Source organism: Phascolarctos cinereus, unplaced genomic scaffold (assembly GCF_003287225.1).
Source record: "Phascolarctos cinereus isolate Bilbo 61053 unplaced genomic scaffold, phaCin_HiC Scaffold_4;HRSCAF=312, whole genome shotgun sequence".
NCBI classification, from domain to species: domain Eukaryota; kingdom Metazoa; phylum Chordata; class Mammalia; order Diprotodontia; family Phascolarctidae; genus Phascolarctos; species Phascolarctos cinereus.
Genome location: NW_027555847.1, coordinates 63964088 through 63988043, shown reverse-complemented (window position 1 = coordinate 63988043; position 23956 = coordinate 63964088). Strand labels below are relative to the sequence as shown.

Genomic DNA, 23956 nt, shown 5'->3' with positions numbered 1-23956 from the left:
TCATTATAATAACTCATTTTTCTGCGGCACTTTGTTCACAAGGTTCTTTCCCCATAACCCCTGTGAAGTATTCTTATTCACATCATACAGAAGAAGAAACCAAGATCCAGACAGGTTAAATAACTGGGCCATAGTCAGTCACATAGCAGGCAAGATTCATACTCAAACCCATATCTCTTGATTCTCAGTTTATCACCCTTTCATCAGGCTCTTCTCCTGTCCCTGATCATCTCACATCCCATGTACTCCAATGAGGGCTTTGGGGGGCAGTGACCCACAAAGTACAGTTATCAAGCTTTGTCTGGGGTACACGGATGCCTTGTCTCGATTCTGCCAATGCTCCTTGGGTTCTGGTATCCCATGGACATGTATAAAAGTTTCCCTATTATCATTTGTGCACCTTGTGCCTGATAGAATATTCACAGATTCATTGAATCTATTGGGATAGGATTGCAGAGGCCCTAGAAGTGACTTCAGAGGTCACAGAATGGCTAGCTACCCCATCTGGCTGGAACATAATATACCTGAAAAGGAATAATATGAAAAGAGGTGGGAAAAGCGACAAGGAGCCAGGCTGTGGAGGGCCTTAAGATTCAATTCAATAAACATTTTTGTGTTCTTGCTAGTTATGAGTTGCTATGCTGGGTGCTACAAATGGCGCCATGACAAACAAGCCACAGACAGAGTGAGACAAGTACACAGAGAACACTGTAGTAGGTGTCGGAAGAGATGTACAAACAAAGTGCTTCAGAGGAGGGAGAATCAAAAGAGAAGAGGGGGCTTCCAGGGCCTAGGATAGGGAACAGAGCCCTGAACTCAGAGTCAGAGGACCTCAATTTTGATTCGGACTCTACTATTTATCAGCAAGGTAACATTGAGCAAATGATCATAAACTGAGAGTCAGGAGATAGGAGTTTGAATCTTACCTTCAACAATTACTCGCTGTGAGTTACTAGATTACTAGTGTATATAGATAGATAGATACAGATCTAGATCTATATGTCCATCTATTTGGTAGCAGAGTTGGGAAATACATGCATACATACATACATATATACATATATGTATATGTATATATATATATATATATATATATATATATGTGTGTGTGTGTGTGTGTGTGTGTATGTATATAAAACTAGTTATGGGTTTGAATCTTGCCTCCAGCACTTACTTAGCTATGTGACTGTAGGCTAGCACCTTCCTGGGCCTCTTTTTTCTTACCTGGAAAATGAGAAAGTTGTTAGAGATCAGGGGTTCTTAACCTTTTTTTGTGTCATGGACCACTTTGTCAGTCTGGTGAAACTTATGGAACCACTTATTAGAATGATATTTTTAAAAATATGAAATACAGTACATAGGATTACAAAGAAAAATAATTACAGTAAAAATAAGGATGTAATTTCTTCCCATATAAGTTCACAGACCAACCCCCCCCAAGAAATCTATCTGTGTAACCTTATTCTAGGGCCTGCTATCCCTCACAATTGGTGAGTCTAGAGGGAAACTCCAGGCTGATGGAGGCCAGAGTGGGCAGACAACTCAAAACCCTTCCCCCACATGTCAGGAGAGGAGCTGTCTTTCCTCATTTTTTTATTAATCACTTTCTAGAATCTTGTGCAGTGGGGAAAACACTCTCATTTTACTTTTGAGATTTTTCCTGTAACGTTCTTAGTTTATTTCATTAATTAACAGATCCTTCTCTCAAGAGAGTTGACTTGCAAGGGCCTATCCTCCCAACCCATCCCTCCCACCCCACCCCCACCCTTCCCAGCCCTTATCCAGGTCAAAACTGATTGAGCATTCATTTGTCTTGAAAGGGCAGTGTGTACGGGTAAACTTTAATTATAGAGCTGAAATTAGCAGTAGATTTGCTAGCCCAGCCTATTCATTTCACAAAGGAAGAAACCAAGTGCCCCAAACTATAAGAAACCTGCCAGAGGCTGTTCAGTGAGTTGGTGGGGAGCTCTTAGATCCTGGGATCCTTCTTCAGACCCCATAGAGGGAAGGACCCTTCTCTCTTCCCAATATTAACCCTCTTTTCCTATATAGAGATGCACAGATTGAAGATTTCTAATTTCTTTCCACCAAAAATCCTGTTTTCAAATGCCATGGAAGTCTTGTCTATTTAAAGAATCCCTGTTGATCCTGCAGTTGAATCCTTTCAAAAGGCAGAGAATCCTTCTGAAATATGAATAATTACCTCATATTTAGTTATTTAATGTATTCTGATTTTTGTATTAGAAAACACTATGAACTGGGATCCATCTTAGAGTTTTGGCTAGGCCTCTCTGTTTGGAACCTGAAGGAGTCCATAAACTTGATTAAGGTAATCTAGGGAATGTGGCAGAGTGTTTCATCTTTTCTCTTTGTCATGACTTCAATGGTAAGGTCAACTGTTGCTTTATCACAGACGAGGCAATGATACGATCCCAATATGTCATCTCCCTAGCAACAATACGACAGTGTTCTTCTATTATATATGAAGAAACAATATGAACATGAATAATATATCATTATGTAATAACCATTTATAGAGTATATTCTATTACATATGGAGCAGAATGTGCTTCAGTATAGGACTCCAGTTTGTCTTATATATGGTCAAGGAAGGCCAAGTAAACGGCTTTCAAACATGCATTATTTTTCCTCCTGGACAATGTCCTTTAGGTGTCTCCTGTTTCATACCTGAGGATTTCAGTGAGCCCCGTTCTGCATGCCCAGAATAAGGAGGTTTTGGCAGCTTTACCTTTGGGAATGACCTTGACCTTCACTGTGCATTTTCATGACAATTCCGGGGAGATTTTCCACGCACACAACTCGGTTCTCAATTTTGCAACTAACAGGTAGCTGGTGATCACCCAAATTTCACTTGCCAAACCAGAAGAGCATTTGAAGGACCCTCCATGCCATCCATATTAATAGTTTGAGGAATTTAAGGGTGTTCGAATAGAACACTCTTAAATAGAGCTGGGTCTATCCTTTTGGTGTCTGAATGGGATGTGAGGGAGGAAGGAATCATTGGACATCCTGAATGAAGTTGACTCTACCTGAGTTGTGACCTTAGAATCTATCTCTGCGTGCAGTGGTAATGATAAAAAAAAAAAGATGACATTTATACGGTGTAAATTTGGTCAGTCGATGAGCATTTATTAAGCACTTACTATGTGCCTAGTACTGTGCTAAGCGCTGGGGTTACAGACAAAGGCAAAAAACAGTTACAGTGCCCTCTGTGTACTTTTATCGCATTGCCTGGCCCATGGGAAGCAAATGCTGGTGGAATAAATGAGTGAATCATCACAATACTCCTTTGAGGTCAGTAGTTTGTCAACATGCAGGTAAAGTGATTTGCCCCAAGTTACATAATTACTAAACCACAGAGCAGGCACTTGAACTCAGGACTTCTGACTCCCTTATATTACATCATTAATTCATATATTTAACGAACATCATGATGATAGCTAACATTTACATAATGCTTACTATGTGCCAGGTATTGTGCGAAGAACTTTTCAATTATTATCTTATCTGATCCTCACAACAACCCTGGGACGTATAAGCTATTGTTACCCTCATTTTACAGATGAGGAAACTGAGGCAAACAGGGGTTAAGTGACTTGCCCAGCGTCACACAGCTAGTGTTTGAGGTCCAATTTGAATTCAGGTCTTTCTGACTCCAGCCCCAGTACTCCATGCACTGTGGCTCCTTGGGGTTCCCTGGCACTGGTTCTTGGACGGTCTCTCTGCCTAGTATGATTCCTGGTTATCTCTCAGGGCATGATGCCTGCTTCCCAGGGATGTCATGTGGGAACCTTCCTGCTGCAGGCCAGCATTGGACTAAATTCCCTGTGAGGCTTCTTCCAATTCTATGATTCTGTGACTCTAGCATGATTAATGTGGTGAACACCGAAGGGAGGGAAAAACCCAGTGATGAAGAGGAGAGGGTCCAACCTGCGAACATCTGAAGAAACAGATTGCTTTCAGACATTATTCAGAGTTTCCAACTTGAGCTGCAGACAGACCCCAAAAAGCCAGTATGATGCGTCAGCCTTGCTGTAGTTGAATTGATCATGAGATAGAAGTGAGAGGGAGTTTCTCATGGAAGGATCTCATTAGATAAATTCCAGCTGGAAAATGAGGACTGGATTTCAGGTTTTAGCTGGAGATGTTTTCTATATAGTCTCTTACTGTGACAGCAGTAACAACAAAGATGGCTTCTTAGATGCATATCCTACAGTTCTTCTCAGGAGATGGTAGAGACATACGTAATTCTCAGGGTCAAACTGTCTCAGCCTTAAGCTAACCGTTTGGGCACTTTGCACAGACGGTTAAGTCAAGGTTTATCAGGGGAAAAAATTATATGGATGAATTAAATTTTGCCATTAGGCGCTCTTTGATGCTATATCTGCTTAGAGAATCTTTTCAGATCCATTCCATAGATGCTTAAGTCAAGGCTTATTAGAGAAGAAAAATTCTATAGTTGAGGTAAAACAATGATGAAGCCAGGCTTAGAACCCAGTGGTTCTGATTCCTCAGCTGTACTCTTTTCACTAGAGCCCATCATACCTGAGTTAGAAACAGACCAATAAACACCTTTTTTTTTCAAGTGAAATGATGAATCCAATTAACTAGTAATCTTCCCCCATATGAGGGATCAGGCTAGGATCTGTCTTTCTTTGGATAGAGTCTGATGCAGCAGTTTCTTTTAGGTGTTGCCACTACTCTTGAAAACAAAATTTTCTTTTCTCCATTGCCCAGAGATGACTTTGTCCAGATTGGAAAGGGAACAACCAATAACACCTGTGTCATCCGCACCATCAATGTTGGCCTGACTCTGCTGGCTGTGTGGGACATGGAGCATACTGGCCTCTCAGATTATGTACCTCTGCCTGTCCAGCAGGTCATCTCTCCAGAACTCTCTGGGACTGTGGTAGTAGGCGATGTCCTCTGTTTGAGCACCATCCTGATAAACCCAGATGGTAAGTGCTACCCAGCATACCCCCTGTTATAAATCCCCATTTCTGACTTGATGTCTGTCTCTACTTCTAAGTAGCTCTGATGGCTGGGAGATAGCATAATATAGGGGAAAGCTCACTGACTATGGAGTGAGGGGACCTGGGTTCAGATCTCACCTCTAATGCTCCTAACCCATGTGAACTTTAGCAAATCACTCACCTAACCTGGGCTTCAGTTTCCTCCTTTGCAACATGATGGGGTTGACATGAATTTCTGGTATGCAGGATCCTTGGCCAAAAGAAAGATGCCTAAAACATCTCACAAGGAGACATCTTCTTCCCAGGTCTCTCAGGAACGTGGAGCTCTTCAGCCAACAGTATTCTCCAAGTTGACCCCAAGACTGGTGTGGCTGTGGCCAGAGACTCTGGAGCTGTGACTATTTATTATGAGATTGCTGGACTTCTCAGAACATATAAGGAGGTAAGGCACCGGGACAAGAGCTCCCAGACCTGGCTTTCCACCTCTGAGCATTTCTAACTATCTCAAGCTATTGAAGATGGATATGAAGAGGGCAAAGAACAGGGGGTGAAGAAAGACTGAGTCAAATTCTGTTGAAAGTTCTTCCATTTTAAAATGAGCTAACCATCTAAAGCTTTTGGTAGCAGAGCTGGGAAATCACAAATTGATAGGGTGTTGCTGCCAAGCCACAAAACAGTCTAGAATCTCTGCAGTTGGAAATCTGCTGAAGAGCATTCTAGGGCTGGGAGGGGATGGGGGTAAGATACTTAAGATTGTTAGGATTCAACCCCCTCCCTTCTTCCAATGCAAAAACTTCCCCTACTAAGTCACCTTCTGAATCTTCCAAGAGGTGAACAAAGTCATTTTCTCTTTCTTTACTATTTATCTGCAAACCAGAGAGAATCAATGGAAAGTTCCTGGTCTGTATCCAAATGCATCTCATTTTTATAGTGAGCGTGTGCTGTATTGAATAAGAAAGTTAAACCTAATCGTTTGCATATTTAACTTGGCTTCCGTGAGGCAGCGACTTAATTCCCTTTCTGCAGCATAAGAGATTCAGGGGCTGAACAACTTCTGATTAATAAAGCTGTGATTGTGTGAAAGAATTTCCAGTGTTCGCATGGAAGACCTAAAATAATTCAGATGCTTTTTTGGGAAAACTCAGCCCTGCATACTGACCTCTACTCAGCCCAGGCTCCCTTTAATGGAAGCTAATGGGATAGCTCTGTTCTCTAGAAATATTTCTGATCTGTCTTTAGGGCAGATCTTGGGACTCGGTTCTTGAGATGTTAAATACAGCCTCTTGCATGCTTCATGAGCTGTCTGATTTATTTCAAATTAATGGTAATAAAATGACTTTTTCCTCCCTTTGCTGAGAAACCAATTCACCAAACTGAACAAACATCACCTTTGTGAGACACTGGGAGGCCCATGATCCCTGGCAAAAATCAATGCCCACCTTACAGACAGTTGTTCCTGCTTTAATTTCTTCTTGTTCAACCTGGCTCCAGAGGGCAAGGTGGATTCCTGCAGCAGTTAATTGTTTGGATTGGTGGCAGAAGTCTTTGTTTTCTGGTTTATTATTCAGATCTGGATTAGCAGCCCCCAGAAGATTGTGGCTACCCACGTCAGTGGCATTCCAACCAACTTTCAGGGTATCACTGCTTCCAAAGTGATCGTTGTAACTGGAGAAAGAAGCACCAATCTGAGAGGTAAGGATCATTTTTACCTGGCACCTCCAAGTTTATACAGCACTTTTCTTGCAATAATCCTGTCAGCTTGATGATGCAAGTCTTGTTATCCCCATTTTAGAGAGGAGAAGACCGAGTCTTAGAGAAATTAAGCACCTTGGATATGGTCACACAGCTAGTAAAGTGATGGTTTTGGTGTGCTAATCCCAAGGCTCTTGATTCCAAATCTAGCACACTCTCTACTGTACCACTTACATCATGCTGTCTTGAGTAGAGGAAACTCCCACCACATTATAAACTCTGGAGAGGGGCTTGGAAAAGGTCCAGCATCACCACTAAGCAAACCATCTGGATTGTGGTAGAGGCAGGGGTGGCATCATGGAAAGAACACCACTGGATTTGAGATTCAAAGGTCTAGATTCAGGTCCTGCCACAAACTAGGCTGTGTAACAGAGGACAGGCATCTTCATCTTTGAATCTCAGTTGCCCAAACTCTAAGATATTTATAGCTCCTCCCTCCTAGGGTATTGCAAGCAAACTGCCTTCTATACCATAAAGCATTATATAAGTGATCTGTGGTTGTGGTTTTCTAAGTATTCATGATTTGGTATGACTACTAATAATAAGAATACTAATAACTCACACTTGATTGCAGCTCAAAGGATGTGTTGAGATTGAGAGGCATCCTTGCATAGTGTCTAGAACATGGTATTTGGAGTCAGAAGACCTAGGTTCAGATCCTGATTCAACCATTTAATAGCTATTTGATTCTATAAAGATCACTTAATCTCTTGATGTCTCAGTTTTATTAGCTGTAAAATGAGGTTGGAATTTATGGATGCTGATCTAAAGCATCTTTTTGTGACTTGATGAACCTTATAATGTGAGTATTTTTGTCAGTATTTTTCAAATGAGGAAACTGAGACTCAAGACCCCTTTTGGAGTAATTGGACTTTATGTTTTATGTGGAAACTAGGCAGGATGATTTTTGTACACCAAATCGATACACTGAAATTTGTCACTTTTGAACAAAAGATGCATTTCAGTCTCACGGCTGCTAACAACAGAGAGCTCTTCCTTGAAATGGATAATTCTGGAAATACACCACCAGCAAGCTTCTAGCAGGTTTTGATTTTTGTAATTATCTTTTTTTTGAAAATGACACTATGACCACTAAGCCTGTTCTCTCTTGCCCGTCACCAGCCTTGCCAACAACTGAAAAAAAAAATGCTGTTTTTAAGGCCACTTAACTGGTAAAATTAAATATCACCATTCTTGTTCTGATTAATGAGCCAGGCTTTATTACATCACTCTGGCCCTTTTTTCTCCAACATAGGACAAGTGCATGATATTCTGCTCTTATTGAAATGATATTTAGTGTATTACTGGAGAACTGTTGGCCTATTGATGAACAGAAATAAATTACCTCTCTTTCTGGCTGACATAAAAAAAAAAGAAAAGAATGTATTAGTTGGACTCGTTCAGCCCCCTCACTCATGAGGTACAAGATCTAGAACAGATGCTGAAATGAGCAGAGATCATCAATGATTCCATATGACCTACACACCTGACAACAATTTATCCCTTCCTTTCATAAATTCTGCTATCATTATAGAGCTCTCAGTAATACTTTTGCTCCCTGTGTAGAGGGCCAAAGAGCCTCCCGCTTGTTATAATAAGACTCGGTTAGAAAACACTTCGAGGCAAAAGCGTGTAGTGAATAGAGAGCTGACTGACCTTGGAGCCAGGAAAGCCCGGGTTCAAGCCTCATCTCTGTCATATACTAGCTGTGTGATCCTGTGCAAGTCACTTAACCACTTAGGGCCCCTGGTAGCTTTCTAAAACAGTGCTTCTCAATGTGTATTGTCTGGATACCCTTCCAGGAAGTCTGAGAGGTCAAAATTCTTTTCATAATAATACCAAAATGTCCTAATTTCTAATACAATAAATATTGATTGATTGTAACTCACAAACAAAACCACTTTGGAGTCCTCTGCAATTTTTAAGAGTCTAAGGAGTCACAGCAGCAGCAATAATATGAAGATAATCAACTGTGAAAGCATAGCAACTCTGATCAATGCCATGACTCAAAGGACACATAATGAAAAATACTGTCCACCTCCAGAGAAAGGACTGATGGACTCAGAGTGCAGACTGAAGCACATTTTTTTGTTTTTCTTTTGCAGAATTTGACTAATGTGGAAAATTATTTTTCATGACTTCATATTTGTAAAGGATATTGTGTTTCTTGCCTTTTCAAATGAGTGGGGGAGAGGAAGGGGAAGAAGTCAATCTGGAACTGAAAATCAAAGGGGTCCTGAGACCAAAAAGTGAGACAACAGCTCCTGTAAGATGTAGAAAAAGTGCTGATGTGCAGTAGGAGACAGCATTTTCTCACCTGATAATCTCCGTATCAGTGAGACCACAGATCCAGTCCCTGTCCTGTTCCTATCTAGAAAATAGTAAGAGCTTGTAATGGGGGAGAGATATATATAGACAAAGAAAAGCAGACAAATGTATATAGACAAAGAAATGAAGAGTTTGTCCAAACAGCTGGGAAGGCATGGTGGCTCCCTGGCTCAGATATGCTCTTGTCCCTTCTCATCACATTCCTCCCTGTGGTCTCTAGGGGAATGCTCACCAGCCCAGGTGGAAACCATTGTTGAACTTCACCCCGAAACCCTCATCAGCTGTCAGCTCCAGTTCAACCAGGAAGTATTCGATTTTCCGGCATATGACATTTTCACTACAGAAGCTGGTTTTGATGCATCTCTAGGTAAACTTGCCAAACTTGGGGCATTGACATTGTCCCAGGAAGTAGCTGTGATTTGAGGAAATACCAAGACGTGGAGCCTTGTGTTCACAGGAGCCATCCACCAAGATGGGCCTATGTTTCTGATAATTCAACCTGAGGAAATTAATGTTGGCACTTGGATTTATGGCTTGGTGCTGCTGCCACAGGGAATTTATTTTTTTCTAAAATGTCTGATCCTCTGTCATCTTAAGTATTGCTACTGTGGTGATTTCTCAGGAATAGTCTAAGAGCTCTTGCTGTGATTCGCAGAAACACTTTGGTTTTGGTACCTGGTGGCACTGGATATTGCATAGCTCCTGCCAGCTAGCTTAGAGAAGTGCCTGTCCAGGGTCATTTGAACCCCAGCTAAACAGTGAGGAAAAAGTTGCTTCTTGCTGAGTCATGAGCAAGCTCTGAGAATTTAGCAAGGTCAGGGTCCAGCTCCTAGAAAGTCTAGGTGTGGAAATGTACCTGGCAGCTGGCTGGTGCTTTCTTCCATTGCTATGCCTCAGCTGGCAAAAGCTGCAGATCTTTAACAACACTGGCAACTGGACAGAAGTCATTTTGACACAAACTTTGATTTCTCAGTGGCTTTTCTTCAGGCTCCTGGTTGCCAAAGACTTTATCTTATTTACCCAGCAGCTAGCACCAAGCCTGGCACACAGTTTGATCCACATCAAACATCATGGCACCAAGTGAATTAATTAAAAAATTATTAAGTGGCTACTTTGTGCTGAGCGCTAAGGGTGATACAAATGTCTAAGGCATACTCTATGCCCTAAGGAGATTGAAAATCCAGGAAGTGTGCTAAGACAATTATACAGATAATTAGTGAATCCAAATACAAGTGCAAAAAATATGTTCTTAGGGTGGAGAGATCTCTTCCCATCTGGATGGATTAGAGAGAAGATATCCTAGGTAAAGTGGCATTTGATCTGGGCCTTGTAAAATGGGTAGACTTTCAATAAGTAGAGATTGGGAAAAACAGACATTAAAAATAACATGGTCAAAGACATGAAGGTAGCATGTATTCATGGAATGGTGAGTGGTTCCTTTTGGCCAGAGCATGAGTACATGAAGATGACTAATGTGAACTAAAGCTGAACACATAGTTTACTGTCAACTTTCAATCAGCCTTGACTGCCAGGCTAAAGAATTTGGACTTTATTCTGTAGGCAGTGAGGAGCCACTCAAGTTTTTTGAGTAGAGGAGTGTCATGTATGTAACATAGTCTGGGAAGGAGAGAGACACAGTAACATTTTATCATAGCAGAGGACTGATGATGAAACATTCTGCCCACTTCCTGACTGAGAGGTAAGGGACTTGAGGTGCAGACTCTAGGTTTTGAAAGCCTCTATTAGGATGGAATAGAAATAAAGGACTGAATATACGTGGAGGTAGGAATGTTGGGGCTTGGAGATTAATTGAGTTTGTGGTGAGGGAGAGGGAGGATCATAGATCAATCAGTCAGTCAAGCATTTATTAAGCACCAGCTCTGTCTGTGCTAGGCAGAACTGAAATGTCATCATAGGATAGGGAGAAAGAGTAGATCTTGTTTTCTCAGTCTAGAGACCTACCATGTGAGGAAACTCCCATCTACCAATGCCATTTGGCATGTTCTCAATAACTTAGAGAGTTGCCTAGAATCTCCTAACCAATCAGAAATGTTGATATGATAAAACTTATCGTCACCAAAGGCACCAGGGATTCAAACATGGTGTGTCTAACCATTTAGTGTGTGCTGCATACGAGGTCTGAAACTCTCATTACCCCAGGCCAGTACACCTGCTCCATCATGATGCACAGGCTTACGGACAAGCAGCTCAAACACCTAAGCATGAGGAAGACAGCTCTCGTGGTCACAGCTTCTCTCCAAGACAGCCACTTCTCCGGAGAGCAGATCAGTGCCGAAGTACCCTTCAACCCTGGCCTTTATGCTGACCAAACAGAAATCCTCTTAAGTAACCACTATATGAGTTCAGAGGTCAAAATATTTGGAGCCATGGAAATTCTTGAGAATCTTGAGGTGAGCGGTTTTGGTTTGTTGTTTTTTGTTTTGGTTTTGGTTTTTAGGTAGTAGATTTTCTTATTTTAGGTCCCCTTGGGCAAGCCGAGAGAATTTTATAAAAATTAATGCTAATCAAAATCCCATACTTGATTTTTATATATGTATTTATTGTGAAATCTTTGATGGATTTTGTTTTGATGCCTAACTTCCAATAAAAGACACCTCCTCATATCTTCCCATAAAAACAGTCAAACAAAAGTGCCTAATAGAGTGTTTGCAACTGATAATGACAGTACATGGAACTTTCCATTTTACTACTTTACAATTTCTTAACTGAACAGAACTGTATGTATTTTACGGATCTGGACCAATACTGCCCATTATATATGTCCTGAGTTTTGTTTCCACCAATAGTGTCTTCATTTACAGTCATAGTGGATATTGTTTTTTGGGCTTTGCCTTCTTCTCTCTGCATCAGTTCATACAAATCTTCCTGTTTCTCTGAATTCTTCATATTCGTTGTAACTTATAGTACAATAATATGACATTACATTTGTGTATCTTAACTTGTTCAGTCATTTTGGAGTATGCAAATCCCCTGTACAGCCTGCTCTGAGACCTAATTCAAGAAAATAGGGTAAGAAGGACCATTGTAATAGTCTTCAGACCAATTCATTGAATCTTTCTTGAGTATCTACTCAATAAACTACCAAAAGGCTCAGGATAGACACAAAAGAAGGAAAAGAAACATGTTATGGTATTCTTGAATGTCATTATTGTCATTAGTAAGTATCGGTATGTGTGTGTATCACATGTATGTATATACATATGAATGTGTATAGTGCTTTACCATTTCGAAAGAACTTTGCTCATTGCATCTCCTGACAGATAGGTAGCCTAAGGACTATTATCTTTATTTCATAAAGAAGTTCATCAGAATAAAGTGGCTTGCCTATAGCTACACAGAGAAGAGAGGGGAATGAGCATTTATTAAGTACCTAGTATTGCCAGGCACTGTGCTAAGTGCTTTACAAGTATTATTACAATTGAGCATCTCAATAACCCTGGGAGGCCAGTGCTGTTATTATCCCCGTCTTACATAGTTGAGGAAACTGAGAGATAGACAGAGGTTAAGTGACTTACCAAGGATCACACTGCTAGGAAATGTCTGCTGCTGGATTTCAACTTACATCTTGCTAACTCAAGGTTCTATCCACCGTGCCATCTTGCTGCCTAATAAACGATGGAGCTCTGGCTTGAATCTAGGTGTTCTGATTGCAAACCCTGTACTGTTTCCCCAAAAACCACATCGCATCTAATATCAGGGACAACTGATTCCTTACATAGTCATTAGTAGTTAGTCTGTGCCTTTAAGTCTTCTTCTTTTCTTTTTTTTTTTTGTTCTGTGTTTTATTGTTTGGAGGTAGGGTTAGAAGGGAAGAAGAGCCAGGTCTTTGCTGGATAATTAGCAGTGTCCCATTCCCTTAACTACACACACACACACACACACACACACACACACACACACACACACACATAGGCACACACATATGTATACACATGAGCATGCACATGCACTCACACATACACACACACAAACCCCCACACACATCACCACCAGACTGGAAGGGAAGAGGAAAAGCCTGCCTATTCCCCTGACCTCCATAGATAAGTGTGCAGACCATTTCTTATCTCACTGAGATTGCATGAGATAAGGGAGGCCTTGATCAAAGAACATCTTTCTATCCAGGGACCACTAATTAATTCAGAAGGCTTTAGACACATTATCTCATTTAATCCCTGTGAGGTATGTGATGCTTAATATTTCAAGCATCCCTGATTTCAGTGATTCAGGACCCTTTTCCCCACTATACATGTTATAGGAGTTACTCTACCTGAGAAATTCACCACTGTACTACAGTGTGGTGATGACTGTAAGAAAACACTGAAAAGTACAAACTATTAAAAGGAACATAGTTTCCAGTACTGTATACACAGTAGGTACTTAATAAATGTTGTATGAATGAATGAATTTTCTTGGAGGAGTTATTTTGGGAGAGTTCATATTAATTTTGCCTTGTTTAAAAAACACTTCTTTATCGTATCATAATGAGGACAATCTGTCCTTGCCTGGGGGGAGTATATCTGAATACAAACAGTAAAAACTGATAACACTACACTCCTCCCCAAAACACACACACACACACACGCATGCATGCTTGTATGTCCTCATCAGTATGTCTGACATATTGTGCACATTGAGAAATGTCTCCCTATCAAAATGCATCTTAAGAGGCAGCATGGAGTCAGAGAAAGATCCCTGGAAGAAGAGTCAGAAAACCTGAGTTCTACTAGTGGTTCCATCCATCACTGACTTGATATGCCAAGTCACTTAGGTGCTCTGGGCTAAGTTTTCTCAGCTTCAAAATGGGAACAATAATCCTTTCCCTGTCTACTTTTAACAGAGTTTGTCTTGAGAATCAAATGAGATGATATGTGTAAAAGTACTATGGCTATAATTTAATGGATAATTAGCCGTGTGTGTGTGTGTGTGTGTGTGTGTGTGTGTATGTGTGTGTGTGTGTGTGTGTGGTATCTCAAGTGATACAGAGGAAAGAATTTTGAACTTTGAAGTCAAGTAAACTAGGTGAGAGGTCTAGATATGCTCCCTTACTAACAGGGTTACAATAGACAAAATCCTTCCCCTCTCTGGCCCTCAGTTCTCTGCTTTCTTTATCACTGTCATTGTTCCACTGTCCACACTGGTGAATTCCTTCCCTTTCTTCACACGCTATGTGTATGCACAGTCCATCTCCCCCTTAGAAGGCAACCCCCCTCAGGGCAGAGATAGTCTTCCTTTTATGTTGGCAGAGCATGTGGAAGAAAGCAAACACATAATAAATATATTTCATTGGTTCATATTGCCAATTTGGAGAGGAAAAAATGTTGGTAGGAACAGGTTTTGTAAATGGTAAAGTGCTAATAAATGTGAGCCATTATTATTGAGATTATTAAGGATAATTTTTTGGGATTGGGGAGGGTTGTTCTGGACTTTTATTTCCTCATTAGGGAGCTCCTCAGTTAGAAACTCCCACCCAAATGAAGATCAGCAGCTTCTCTGCAGTTTTAGTCTTAGAGCAGTAGTGTTCAACTCAAATAGAAACTATGTAAGAATTCCTGCTGGCACATGTTGTCCTAAAAAACTACCTATTCACATTATCTATCTTGTGGTGTATTTTTCTTTATTGTATTAGGTATTTCCCAGTGCCACATCAGTCTAGTTTGGGCTGCACGCAGGAGTGGTTCAGAGCGCATTCAGCCCACTGCCCCATGTTTGACACTTCTCTCTTAAAGAATTACCTGGGCCTCTGAAGGCTTATGTGAGTTGAGCAGGGTCACTTGGCCCAATATGTGTCAGTTGCAGCTTGAATCCACATCATTCTGACTCTGAGACTGACTGGTCATCCTTTATGGTCTAGTTGCCTTTCCTACATGTTATTATTATTAATTATAATGATGATGATAAGAAGTCTCCTGGGCTTTCCATTGGATGAAAAAAATACAAGTGTGCCTTTACAGAACCCCAACCGGGAGCATCAGGTTGCCATTTTGTGCCCTCCAAGACATGCATTTTTACCCAGGGAAGGCATTTCTTTCCCTAGGTGAAATCTGGGTCGCCAGCAGTGGTTGCCTTTGTGAAGGAGAAGTCCTATGGATTGCCCAGCTTTGTCACCTACACCATCAGCATCTCTGATCCAATAGTACTCAGCCAGAGATCCTCATCTACTACACTGACCATTTCCAGCCCCATGACGGACCAATCCATCACTCTCCCAGTCAATATGGTCTATATGACTGACAGGCGAGGCCCTGGCCAGCGTAAGTTCATTCCTGTGACTATGTGACCCTTGGGGACTAGATAGTTTCTCTTGCTTATATTGCCCAAAGTTGATGGTAGAGGGGAGGGAAGGTGAGGCTTAAGACTTTTTCAGTAATCATTTTTTTTTTAATTTTTAGTGAGGCAACTGTGTCAAGTGACTTGCCCAGGGTCACACAGCTAGTGAGTGTTATGTGTTTCAGGCTAGATTTGAATTCAGGTCCTCCTGACTCTAGGGCCAGTGCTCTATCCACTGCGCCACCTAGCTGCTCTCCTTCAGTAATAATTTTAATTTGGGGGCAGCAAGGTGATGCAGTGGATAGAGCACCAGCCTTGTAGTCAGGAGGACCTAAGTTCAAATCCGGCTTCAGACACATAACACTAGCTGTGTGACCCTGGACAAGTCACTTAACCCCAATTGCCCCTACCAAAAAAAGAATAATAATAATAATAATAATTTTTAATGAGAAGTCAGTTGGGTCAGTCTGAGGAAGAAGGATGCCAAGGACAATGCCTCCTCCTTTCTCCAGTACAAAATAGAAGGAATTCTGTTGGTTTCTTCCCTACTGAAGATTTCTGTCCCTTCCCAGCCAGCTGGTTGCTGCCTGAAGGTGCCAGCTTTTCTCTCCTATGGCTTAATTTTTCATGAATCTAACCCAGGACTTCAGGTTTTCAAAACTGTTTTGCATTTCTAGGCTGTAGTGATGACAGTCTCAGAGACAGTTCCATCTATCCTGAGCTATCAGTGACAGGCATATTCAGAGCACATGTGGCTTCCCATTCGTAATCTGAGCAAATCAAGGGATTCAAATGAGGCATGTTTACCCAAAGGAGATAGAGTGTGAGCCCAGGGCAGGGAGAGGAGGCTTGTTGGAGTAGATGAAGGTGCTGGGACACTATTTATAACCTGTCCAATGATAGAGATTGCCTTTCCAATTGACTCCACAGAAGGCAGCAGCCTATTCCAACACTTCCTTGACTCCTATCAAGTTATGTTCTTCACGCTTTTTGCACTGCTGGCAGGGACAGCTATTATGATCATAGGTAAGATATTATGTTCGTATGTTTCCCAGCTTGTACGTCATTTCTGCTGCCTGATCTAAATAAACTGTTGCATATCTTTCAGTTTACCATGCAGTTTTCTCGCCCAAAGAACACAACACACACCCTGCCTTCACCCCGAGAACAAGCCCTTCACATAGTCCTAACAGTAAGTAACTACTGGGTAAGTTTGATAAATAGGAGGGAAAAAAAGTATGGTAGTGTGGACGTTGCCACACCAAAATGGCCACAGAGGAGACAAGCTCTGTTCTCAGGTAACCATAGCACCTTCACCATTGCTATGCAACTAAATTTTGCCTTCAGCCATGCACGCACGCACACACACACATACACACACGCACACACACACACACACACACTTACTCAACACACACATACATACACACACACACAGACACACACACACACACACACACACACACAGGTATGTGCACACACATTGCTTGCAGTTCCAAGAGAAAGGTAGCACCGATTTTCTCAAATGGGTTGCTAAATAAGGCTCCTGGATTTAGAGGCGCCTAGTGGAAAGGTCACCTTGTCAACATTCATTCAACACCCAGTTAAGAACCTCATGCATGCAGAATATTACTTTGGGTTCTGGGGGAGATGCACAGTTTAGATGACAGGATCCCTGCCCTCACGGAGCTTATAGTCTACCGAGTCTACATGGTACCAACATGGATGGCTCTAACACACCATATTTAACATCAAAATGCAATTGAGAGGCTCAAAACAAAGGTATTAGGGGAAGGACCAGCTGAGCTGGTATTTGAATTGGCCTTTAAAGTATGAGCAGGAATTTAACAGGTGAAGAGGTAGAGGGGGCATCCTCCCAGCACAGAAGAAAAGCATGAGCAGAGTCTCGAAGGCAGGAAATCAGAGGGAATGTTCAGAGAGCAGAAAATGGCCTTGACTATTAAGATCCCTAAATAGAAAGAGTACCAGAAACAGCTTAACACAGCTCATCAGAACTGCTAAAGGAGGATTTGAAAATGTACATCTTTAGTTTTCTTTATTAAAAAGTTGTCATCTTAAGCATCACCTTGACTAAGGAGCTAGCTTAACTGTTTGCTTTGGTCAGTGCTTTGTGGTTGGTAGGTTTTTTGATTTGGGGTTTTGCTTTATTTGGTTTGTTTGATTTGGGAGTTTTTCTGTATGAAGGGGAATAGTGGAGCCTAGAGGTATAATCGTATGCTAAATGTTTCCAGACATCCTGACTATGGTTGAAAGCAACTAAAAGGGGAGCTGAGAATTAAGACCAGTCATTTGAAAAACAAAGACCAAGAGATACTTGGTAGTGGAGAGTTTTTTTTTTTAATTATCAGTTATAGACTTCACTTAGTATAGTCACTGAGGTACTCATTGATTCATTGAAAACATACCCAGAAATACTTCGTTTCCAATAACTGATACTTGTGACCCTTAAGATGCTTTATGTTTGCTATTTCATTTGAGCCTCAACATAAGAGGTAAATGCCACTTTACATATGAGGGAACAGAGGCTATGAAAAGTTAAGTGACTTATCCAAAGTCACATGGCTAGTAAGTGTTTGAGGAGGGATTAAAACTGGAGACTTCCTAATTCCTAAGTCCTGCACTCTAACCACAATATTAAGCAGCCGCTCTAGGTTGGTGAACTGATCCACTCAGGCAATGTCAAGGGGCTCTTTATATCCTCTAGTGCCTTAGCACAGTGCCTGGCACTTAGTAGATGCTTAATAAATAAATATTTGCTGACTGATCTCAGTAAGCCTTAGTTTCCTCATGTGGAAGATGAAAGGTGGAAACTAGCTGAACCTTTCTGATCAGTGCAAACTTGATGATAACCAGCTAACTCCTTGAAAAGTAACTGGGAAAGACAGACGAGTGAAAAACGCTGATAGGTCTAGCGAAATCTGAGAACTTACTTGACTGAGCCAGTGTGGATATGACTGTTCAGAAATGATGAGGCCCAAAGGGCAGCTTCGGAGCACATGCTGGAAGCCACCATGATTGGTGGTTATATTTAAGTCAGCCTTCCTGGAAGACCTGCTGAAGACATGTGTGCCTCACCCTCTAAAGGTACCCCATGGTGCTGGCTTAGTCTCCTGAGGAACGTGAAATGTTTGCAGAAGAGCCTTTCTCAGAAGTTTTCTGAAATGAATTGGCAAAATGCTTGTCAATGCCAGGAAATATGGAAACCTCAACATGACCACATCTAGATTCTTTTCCTCTGGGAGGGCCTACTTACTAGCCTCAAACAAAATTAAATTTTGTTCAGCTCTCTGGCATCTTTCCAGCATAGTATAACGCAAAGACAATTAGAAGCCAAGAAACCTGGAGTCTTATCCCAACTCTACCACTAGTGCTATGTGACCTTGAGCAAGTCACTTCCATTCTCTGGGCCTCAGTTTCTCCATATATAAAGTGAGGGGATAGACCAGGAGTTCTTAACCTTTGTGACATGGCCCCTTGATGTCTATGGATCCCTTCTCAGAATGATGTTTTTAAGTGTAAAATAAAACACATAGGATTACCAAAAAAAAAAATAGATGGAAAATGTTACAAAAAAAGTTTTAAAAAAGCAAGTTCACAGACACCAGGTTAAGAACCCCTGGACTAGATGATCTCTAGGGTGAGCCCCTGCGGTTCTAATACTCAGATGATTCCAAATGACAATGTTCTGAAGTTCAGGGAGAAAAGCTTTCTTTCATTGTTCCTGTGAGCTGGAGAACATGATTCTTAGTAGGCAGTTAATGAATTCAGACTTCATTGACCAGCCATGAATTGGGCTCATTAGCTTCAGAACACTGCAGTACTAAAACCACAGCCAAAATCCAGACAGTCAGGGAGGTCAAGAGAAGAGAGTCACAGAATTACAAGCTGTTAGATCTGGAAGGAACCTTAGAGGCATCTGCTCCAACCTCCTCGATTAGATGTATTCAACCAACATTTATTAAGCAATCACGACGTGCAAACTATGATAACAAGTGCTTGAAGCACTGTGCTTCGAAGAGAAGGAAGCTGAGGCCTAGAGAGGGAACGTGACTTGGCCCAAATCATGCAGCAAGTTAGAGGCAGAGCTGGGATAGGGACCCGGATCTCCTGACTCTGGGTCTAGTCAGTCTAAATGAATAGGCAAATCTGATCCTGTTTGGAACTAGCAACACTGAAATTAGGGGGGAAGCCATCTCGGGATCTGTTCTGGGTGTGAGACAACATGATATGAAATTATGTCCTGTCAGATTTTATGGATTAAATGAAGCCTAAGGTAATGATATCTCTCTTTTTTTATTTCCGTGAGCTGAATTTCCATGCACATATACATTTCATTAAGCCATAAATTCATGAGGTTATGGAGGGATGTTAGGGAAATCATCTAATTTTTCAGGTGGTAAAAAAATGATCTAGGAAAAGCTCTGTTAGTGAAAACAATTTTTAGCAACTGATTCCTTTCAAACTCTGAGTTACTGTATATGGCCAGCCACTGCCGTAAGTCACTCCTCCTTCTCTTTCTATCCTAGGCTTTGTTGCTCCCAGTCCGATGTCTTTCAGCACTCTGCCCCACAATCGAAAAACCAGCCCACCCTTCAGGCTCTGGAGCCCTGATTATGCTTCCCATTAGAATCTGATGAAAGAAGCTGGCCCCAGAGAAAACGACCATTCTGGGAAAAACACAGAAAGACTTTTAGTGCCTTTAATAATAATAATCAGATAAATGTATTCACACTGGAGACATCCCAATGAGATTGGAGTCAATCTCAAGTCGGATCTAATGCATCGAGATGGGATAGTTCTGTGTTTTAACCGGTGCTTCTTAGCTTCTTTAAAAAAATGCATAGTTCTTTTCCGTGTTCCCATAGGTTCTTAAAGTCCTAGAAACTCTCTGCATCAGTCTTTGGTTTTAAGCACAAGTTGCTCAGGGTTCCTGGATTCTTTATCCCACCCCTCATGTCACTAAAATTGTGCTGTTTCACATGCCTGGGGCAGTTAGAGGCTTCATTTAAAGTCTGTGGTAGAGAAGGCTAAAGGCCAATCTAACATGGTAGGGCTATATGCCTTGGGAACGGGGCTTTTTTTGCATTTCATTTTCTCCCTGTGAAAACTAATTCCCCCTTAGCATGGTTGTTAAGAAGGGAAGTAGTGAAATGGAAAAAAAATGTGAATATCCTGTGTTCTGAAGGCCTCAATTTTTCTTTTTGAGTCTAAATCATAGGGTCAGGAAGACTCAGGAATGCACTGCCCTGCTGGGTGCTCTCAACATTTTAGCCTTACAATGTGACTCAGAATTATCATTTGGAAATGGGCATTTATTTTCCTTTGCAAATGTGAATAGAGTCTGTCTTCTATGTTTAAAAAAGGGAAAAAAAATAAGTATTAACATGGCATCTTCTGTCTACAGCCATGGCCTCTTACCTGTATAGCAGACATCTCATGCTAGAGGTGAGCTCAGTTGGCATCTTCTTAGTGCAAGGATGGTGCTTTCATTATTCAGGAAACACTCTTCATCAGAAGGATGGGATGTGTTAGGGGATTTTTTCATTTTTTTTAAGTTGCTGTTTTGTCCTGTTAAAGCACAAAGTTGTAGTTGTGTGTTTTTTGCTTTCTTTTTAGACATCCAAGTACCTCAGCAGACACTGAGCCTCTGTCTTTCTCCGCTGTAAAAGGATGACAGTCCTTTTTCTGGGAGTTCTTTAGCTAATCTCATGTGAATCTCTGGGATTTGCTGGCCTCCCTACAAAGTGCACTGAGCTCTTCTAGACCAAGGGGCAGAAGACAGGGAAGTGGGGAAGAGGGGTAGTTTGCTTCAGCTCTGAGAAGCTCCTTATAGAGAACAAGATGGCTGGAAAGCCCAAGGGAATGGTGGGAGATTGAGAAAGGGCCGGGGACCTTGGTGGAGTATGAGCAAGGCAGTATAGTGTCCCCACCAACCTCAGCAATAAATTCAGAACACCATTCAGAAGACTGAAACGTTAACGCAATCTTGGAAGAAACTTCCTTCTTAGTTATCAGCATAAGGCTCTCAGAAATGTAGCCACCGATCCTTGGGACTGTGACTTAAAACATAGCCTACGTCGGTCTTTGCCCATAGAGTGGTGACCGCTGGCTGAGTGGGCAATGGCCCTCCTGAAAATAGAGCTAAACAGATTTTTCTCAAAGTGTGGCCACACCATGGTCAGAAAATCCACTTGCCCCTTTCCATTAGAGAATGAACCAAGTGTATAAGATGGTCTTGTAGGTCCCCTTTAGAACTGTGGATTTATATAATGACAGTCTCTGTGACACTCTTTGCTGTCTTTTTTTTTAAATATATATGATGTAATTAGCCATTGAGAAGGCAGTGTGATGTCACCCTCTTCCTTCAATGTGGGGTTATATAATTTATTTTCCATTGCATAAGGAAGGAAGAATTGTGCCTTGTGTACTACATGAGCTTGAAACTGACAACTTGGATGTAAATATGAGCATTTCTACTTGCTTTATTTAATAAAGCTGTATGAGATTCTTTACTCACGTGTGATCATTACTGACTCTTTACTATGGGCTGCAGTTAACAAATAGCCACTATGCATAGATCATATCATCCATCAGAAAGCATTTATTAAGAGACTGCTGTGTGCCAGCCCCAGTGCTAAGTACCGAGGATACAAGTGCAGATTCTACTGTCATAGAAGGTCAGAGCTGGAAGCAACTCTATAGACCAGGAAGTTCAACTCTCCCAATCTTTCAAGTCACACACCACTGGCACCCAGAGAAGTCAAGTGATTTGTTATCTAAGATTGCACAAGGCAGTAAAGAGTGGTGCTCAGATCCAGACCCCAGTTGTCTGTCTTCTGAGCTAACAGTTTTCCCACGGCACCATGCTATCGTCTCCAACTTGATTTGCCTCATGTTCCTGTTATTTTGGGAGCATTTTTGAAGCCACTAAAAAAAAGTTAAATATGACATTCATTACTAACCAAATTTTCATTCTCTTCTTCTGGTTGTTGAGTCATTTTCCATTGTGTCCAACTCTTTGTGACTCTATTTGGAGTTGTCTTGGCAAAGAGACTAGAGTGGCTTGCCATTTTCTTCTCCAGATCATTTTACAGATTAGGAAGCTGAGGCAAACAGGGTGAAGTGACTTGCTCAAGGTCACAGTACTAGAAAGTGTATGAGGACAGATTTGAACTCAAGAAGATAAACCATCCTGAGTCCAGGCCTGGTGCTCTATCCACTGTGCCACTTAGCTATCCCTATCTTCATTAAATCCCTCCAAAGCCAGGATAAGGGATGCTTTCTGTGGCTTATACCCTAAGGGTGGCCCCACCCTTACACAGTACACAGATCATTCCTCTTGCCTTAGAGATAGACTCATAAAATTGAAAAGGTGCTTAGAGATCACCTAGTCAACCCCCTCCTTTTGCAAGGGTTTGTATTTATAGCTTATGATTCACATTCTTTTAATGCCTTATGATTTACAGACCACATTGCTCCCAACAACCCTGGGAATTGGGTAGTGGAAATATTACCATCCTTATTTTACAGATAAAAAACCTGAGTCTTGGACAGATTTTAAGTGACTTTTCCAAGACCACTTAGCACATAAGTAGCAGAATCAGGACTTCAAGTCAAGTTTTCTACATTCAAAACATATTCTTTCTACAACATCAGGCTGAAGAGGACACTGAGGCCTAAGGAGAACTGACCTCATAGAGTCCTAGTTTCAGTGTTGGAAGGGACATCAGAGGCCCTCTGTTCTAACTGAGATAGCCTCCCATTTCCACAGCTTATATCATGTTTGTTATTTTCATGTTGCCTTTCCCATTAGGATGCAAGTTCCTTGGAAGACAGGGACTGCTTTTACCTTTCGTTGTATGTCCCACACTTAGCACAGTGTCTGGCACATAGCGTTGTTCGTCCTTCATTTTCAAAGAGAACCAGTGACATCACAGGGTAATGTCCTGACTTGTGCATGAATTGGATTTCAGTGAGGCAGAGTTGCAGAAAGTTGTCAGCCTCACTCTCTCTTCCTCAGTTATCCAAGTCCCAGTGGCAAGACAAAAGTCAGGATTTTTTTTTTCTTACTTATGTCAGGAAAATAGCCAGGGTGCAGCATGGTCTGAAGCTGACTAGATATAGGGGGCCCTCACTGATGAGGACAGCAGTTTGGTAGCAGAGAAAACTGCCTCCACAGGTTTGGAAATATCATCCGGAGGGCAATGAAAAGGCACTTGGTGTGGTGAGTGTGAATAGGTTATAATCCATCACAAACAAGCCTGAGATGAACGGAGTAAAGAATGTCACCAAAGAAATGAATGAACAGGAAAAAGATGGACTAGTCAAGTATGAAGAATGAGAGATAGCCACTGGACCATCTGCGTGATTGTTTAGTATGCACGCGATGTCAAGAGAAATCAAGGGAGGCCTCCAGCCCATTGGGTGCACCCCCAGTGGAAGGCAAAGGGGTGGCCACCAACAAGCAGATGTGAACAGGCTGCCATCTGCTTCTCTCCACATTGAGATCACAAATCCTTTGGAGTATTAGGAAGGAAAGAAGGAAGGAAAGAAGAAAGGAAGGAAGGAGTAAA

General features: G+C 41.6%; 1 protein-coding gene across 1 annotated transcript in view; it reads left to right on the top strand.

The window, feature by feature from the left end:
- NUP210 (nucleoporin 210) overlaps window positions 1–21895 on the top strand; it is a 170250-nt gene extending 148355 nt beyond the window's left edge. Inside the window, 10 exon segments of the mRNA XM_020981244.2 lie at window positions 2671–2846; window positions 4759–4979; window positions 5300–5436; window positions 6563–6686; window positions 9295–9441; window positions 11235–11485; window positions 15130–15346; window positions 16293–16388; window positions 16471–16554; window positions 19910–21895. Of these exon segments, the coding sequence (XP_020836903.2) occupies window positions 2671–2846; window positions 4759–4979; window positions 5300–5436; window positions 6563–6686; window positions 9295–9441; window positions 11235–11485; window positions 15130–15346; window positions 16293–16388; window positions 16471–16554; window positions 19910–20010 (1554 nt within the window). The 3' untranslated portion in view covers window positions 20011–21895.
- The last annotated feature ends 2061 nt before the right edge of the window (window positions 21896–23956 follow it).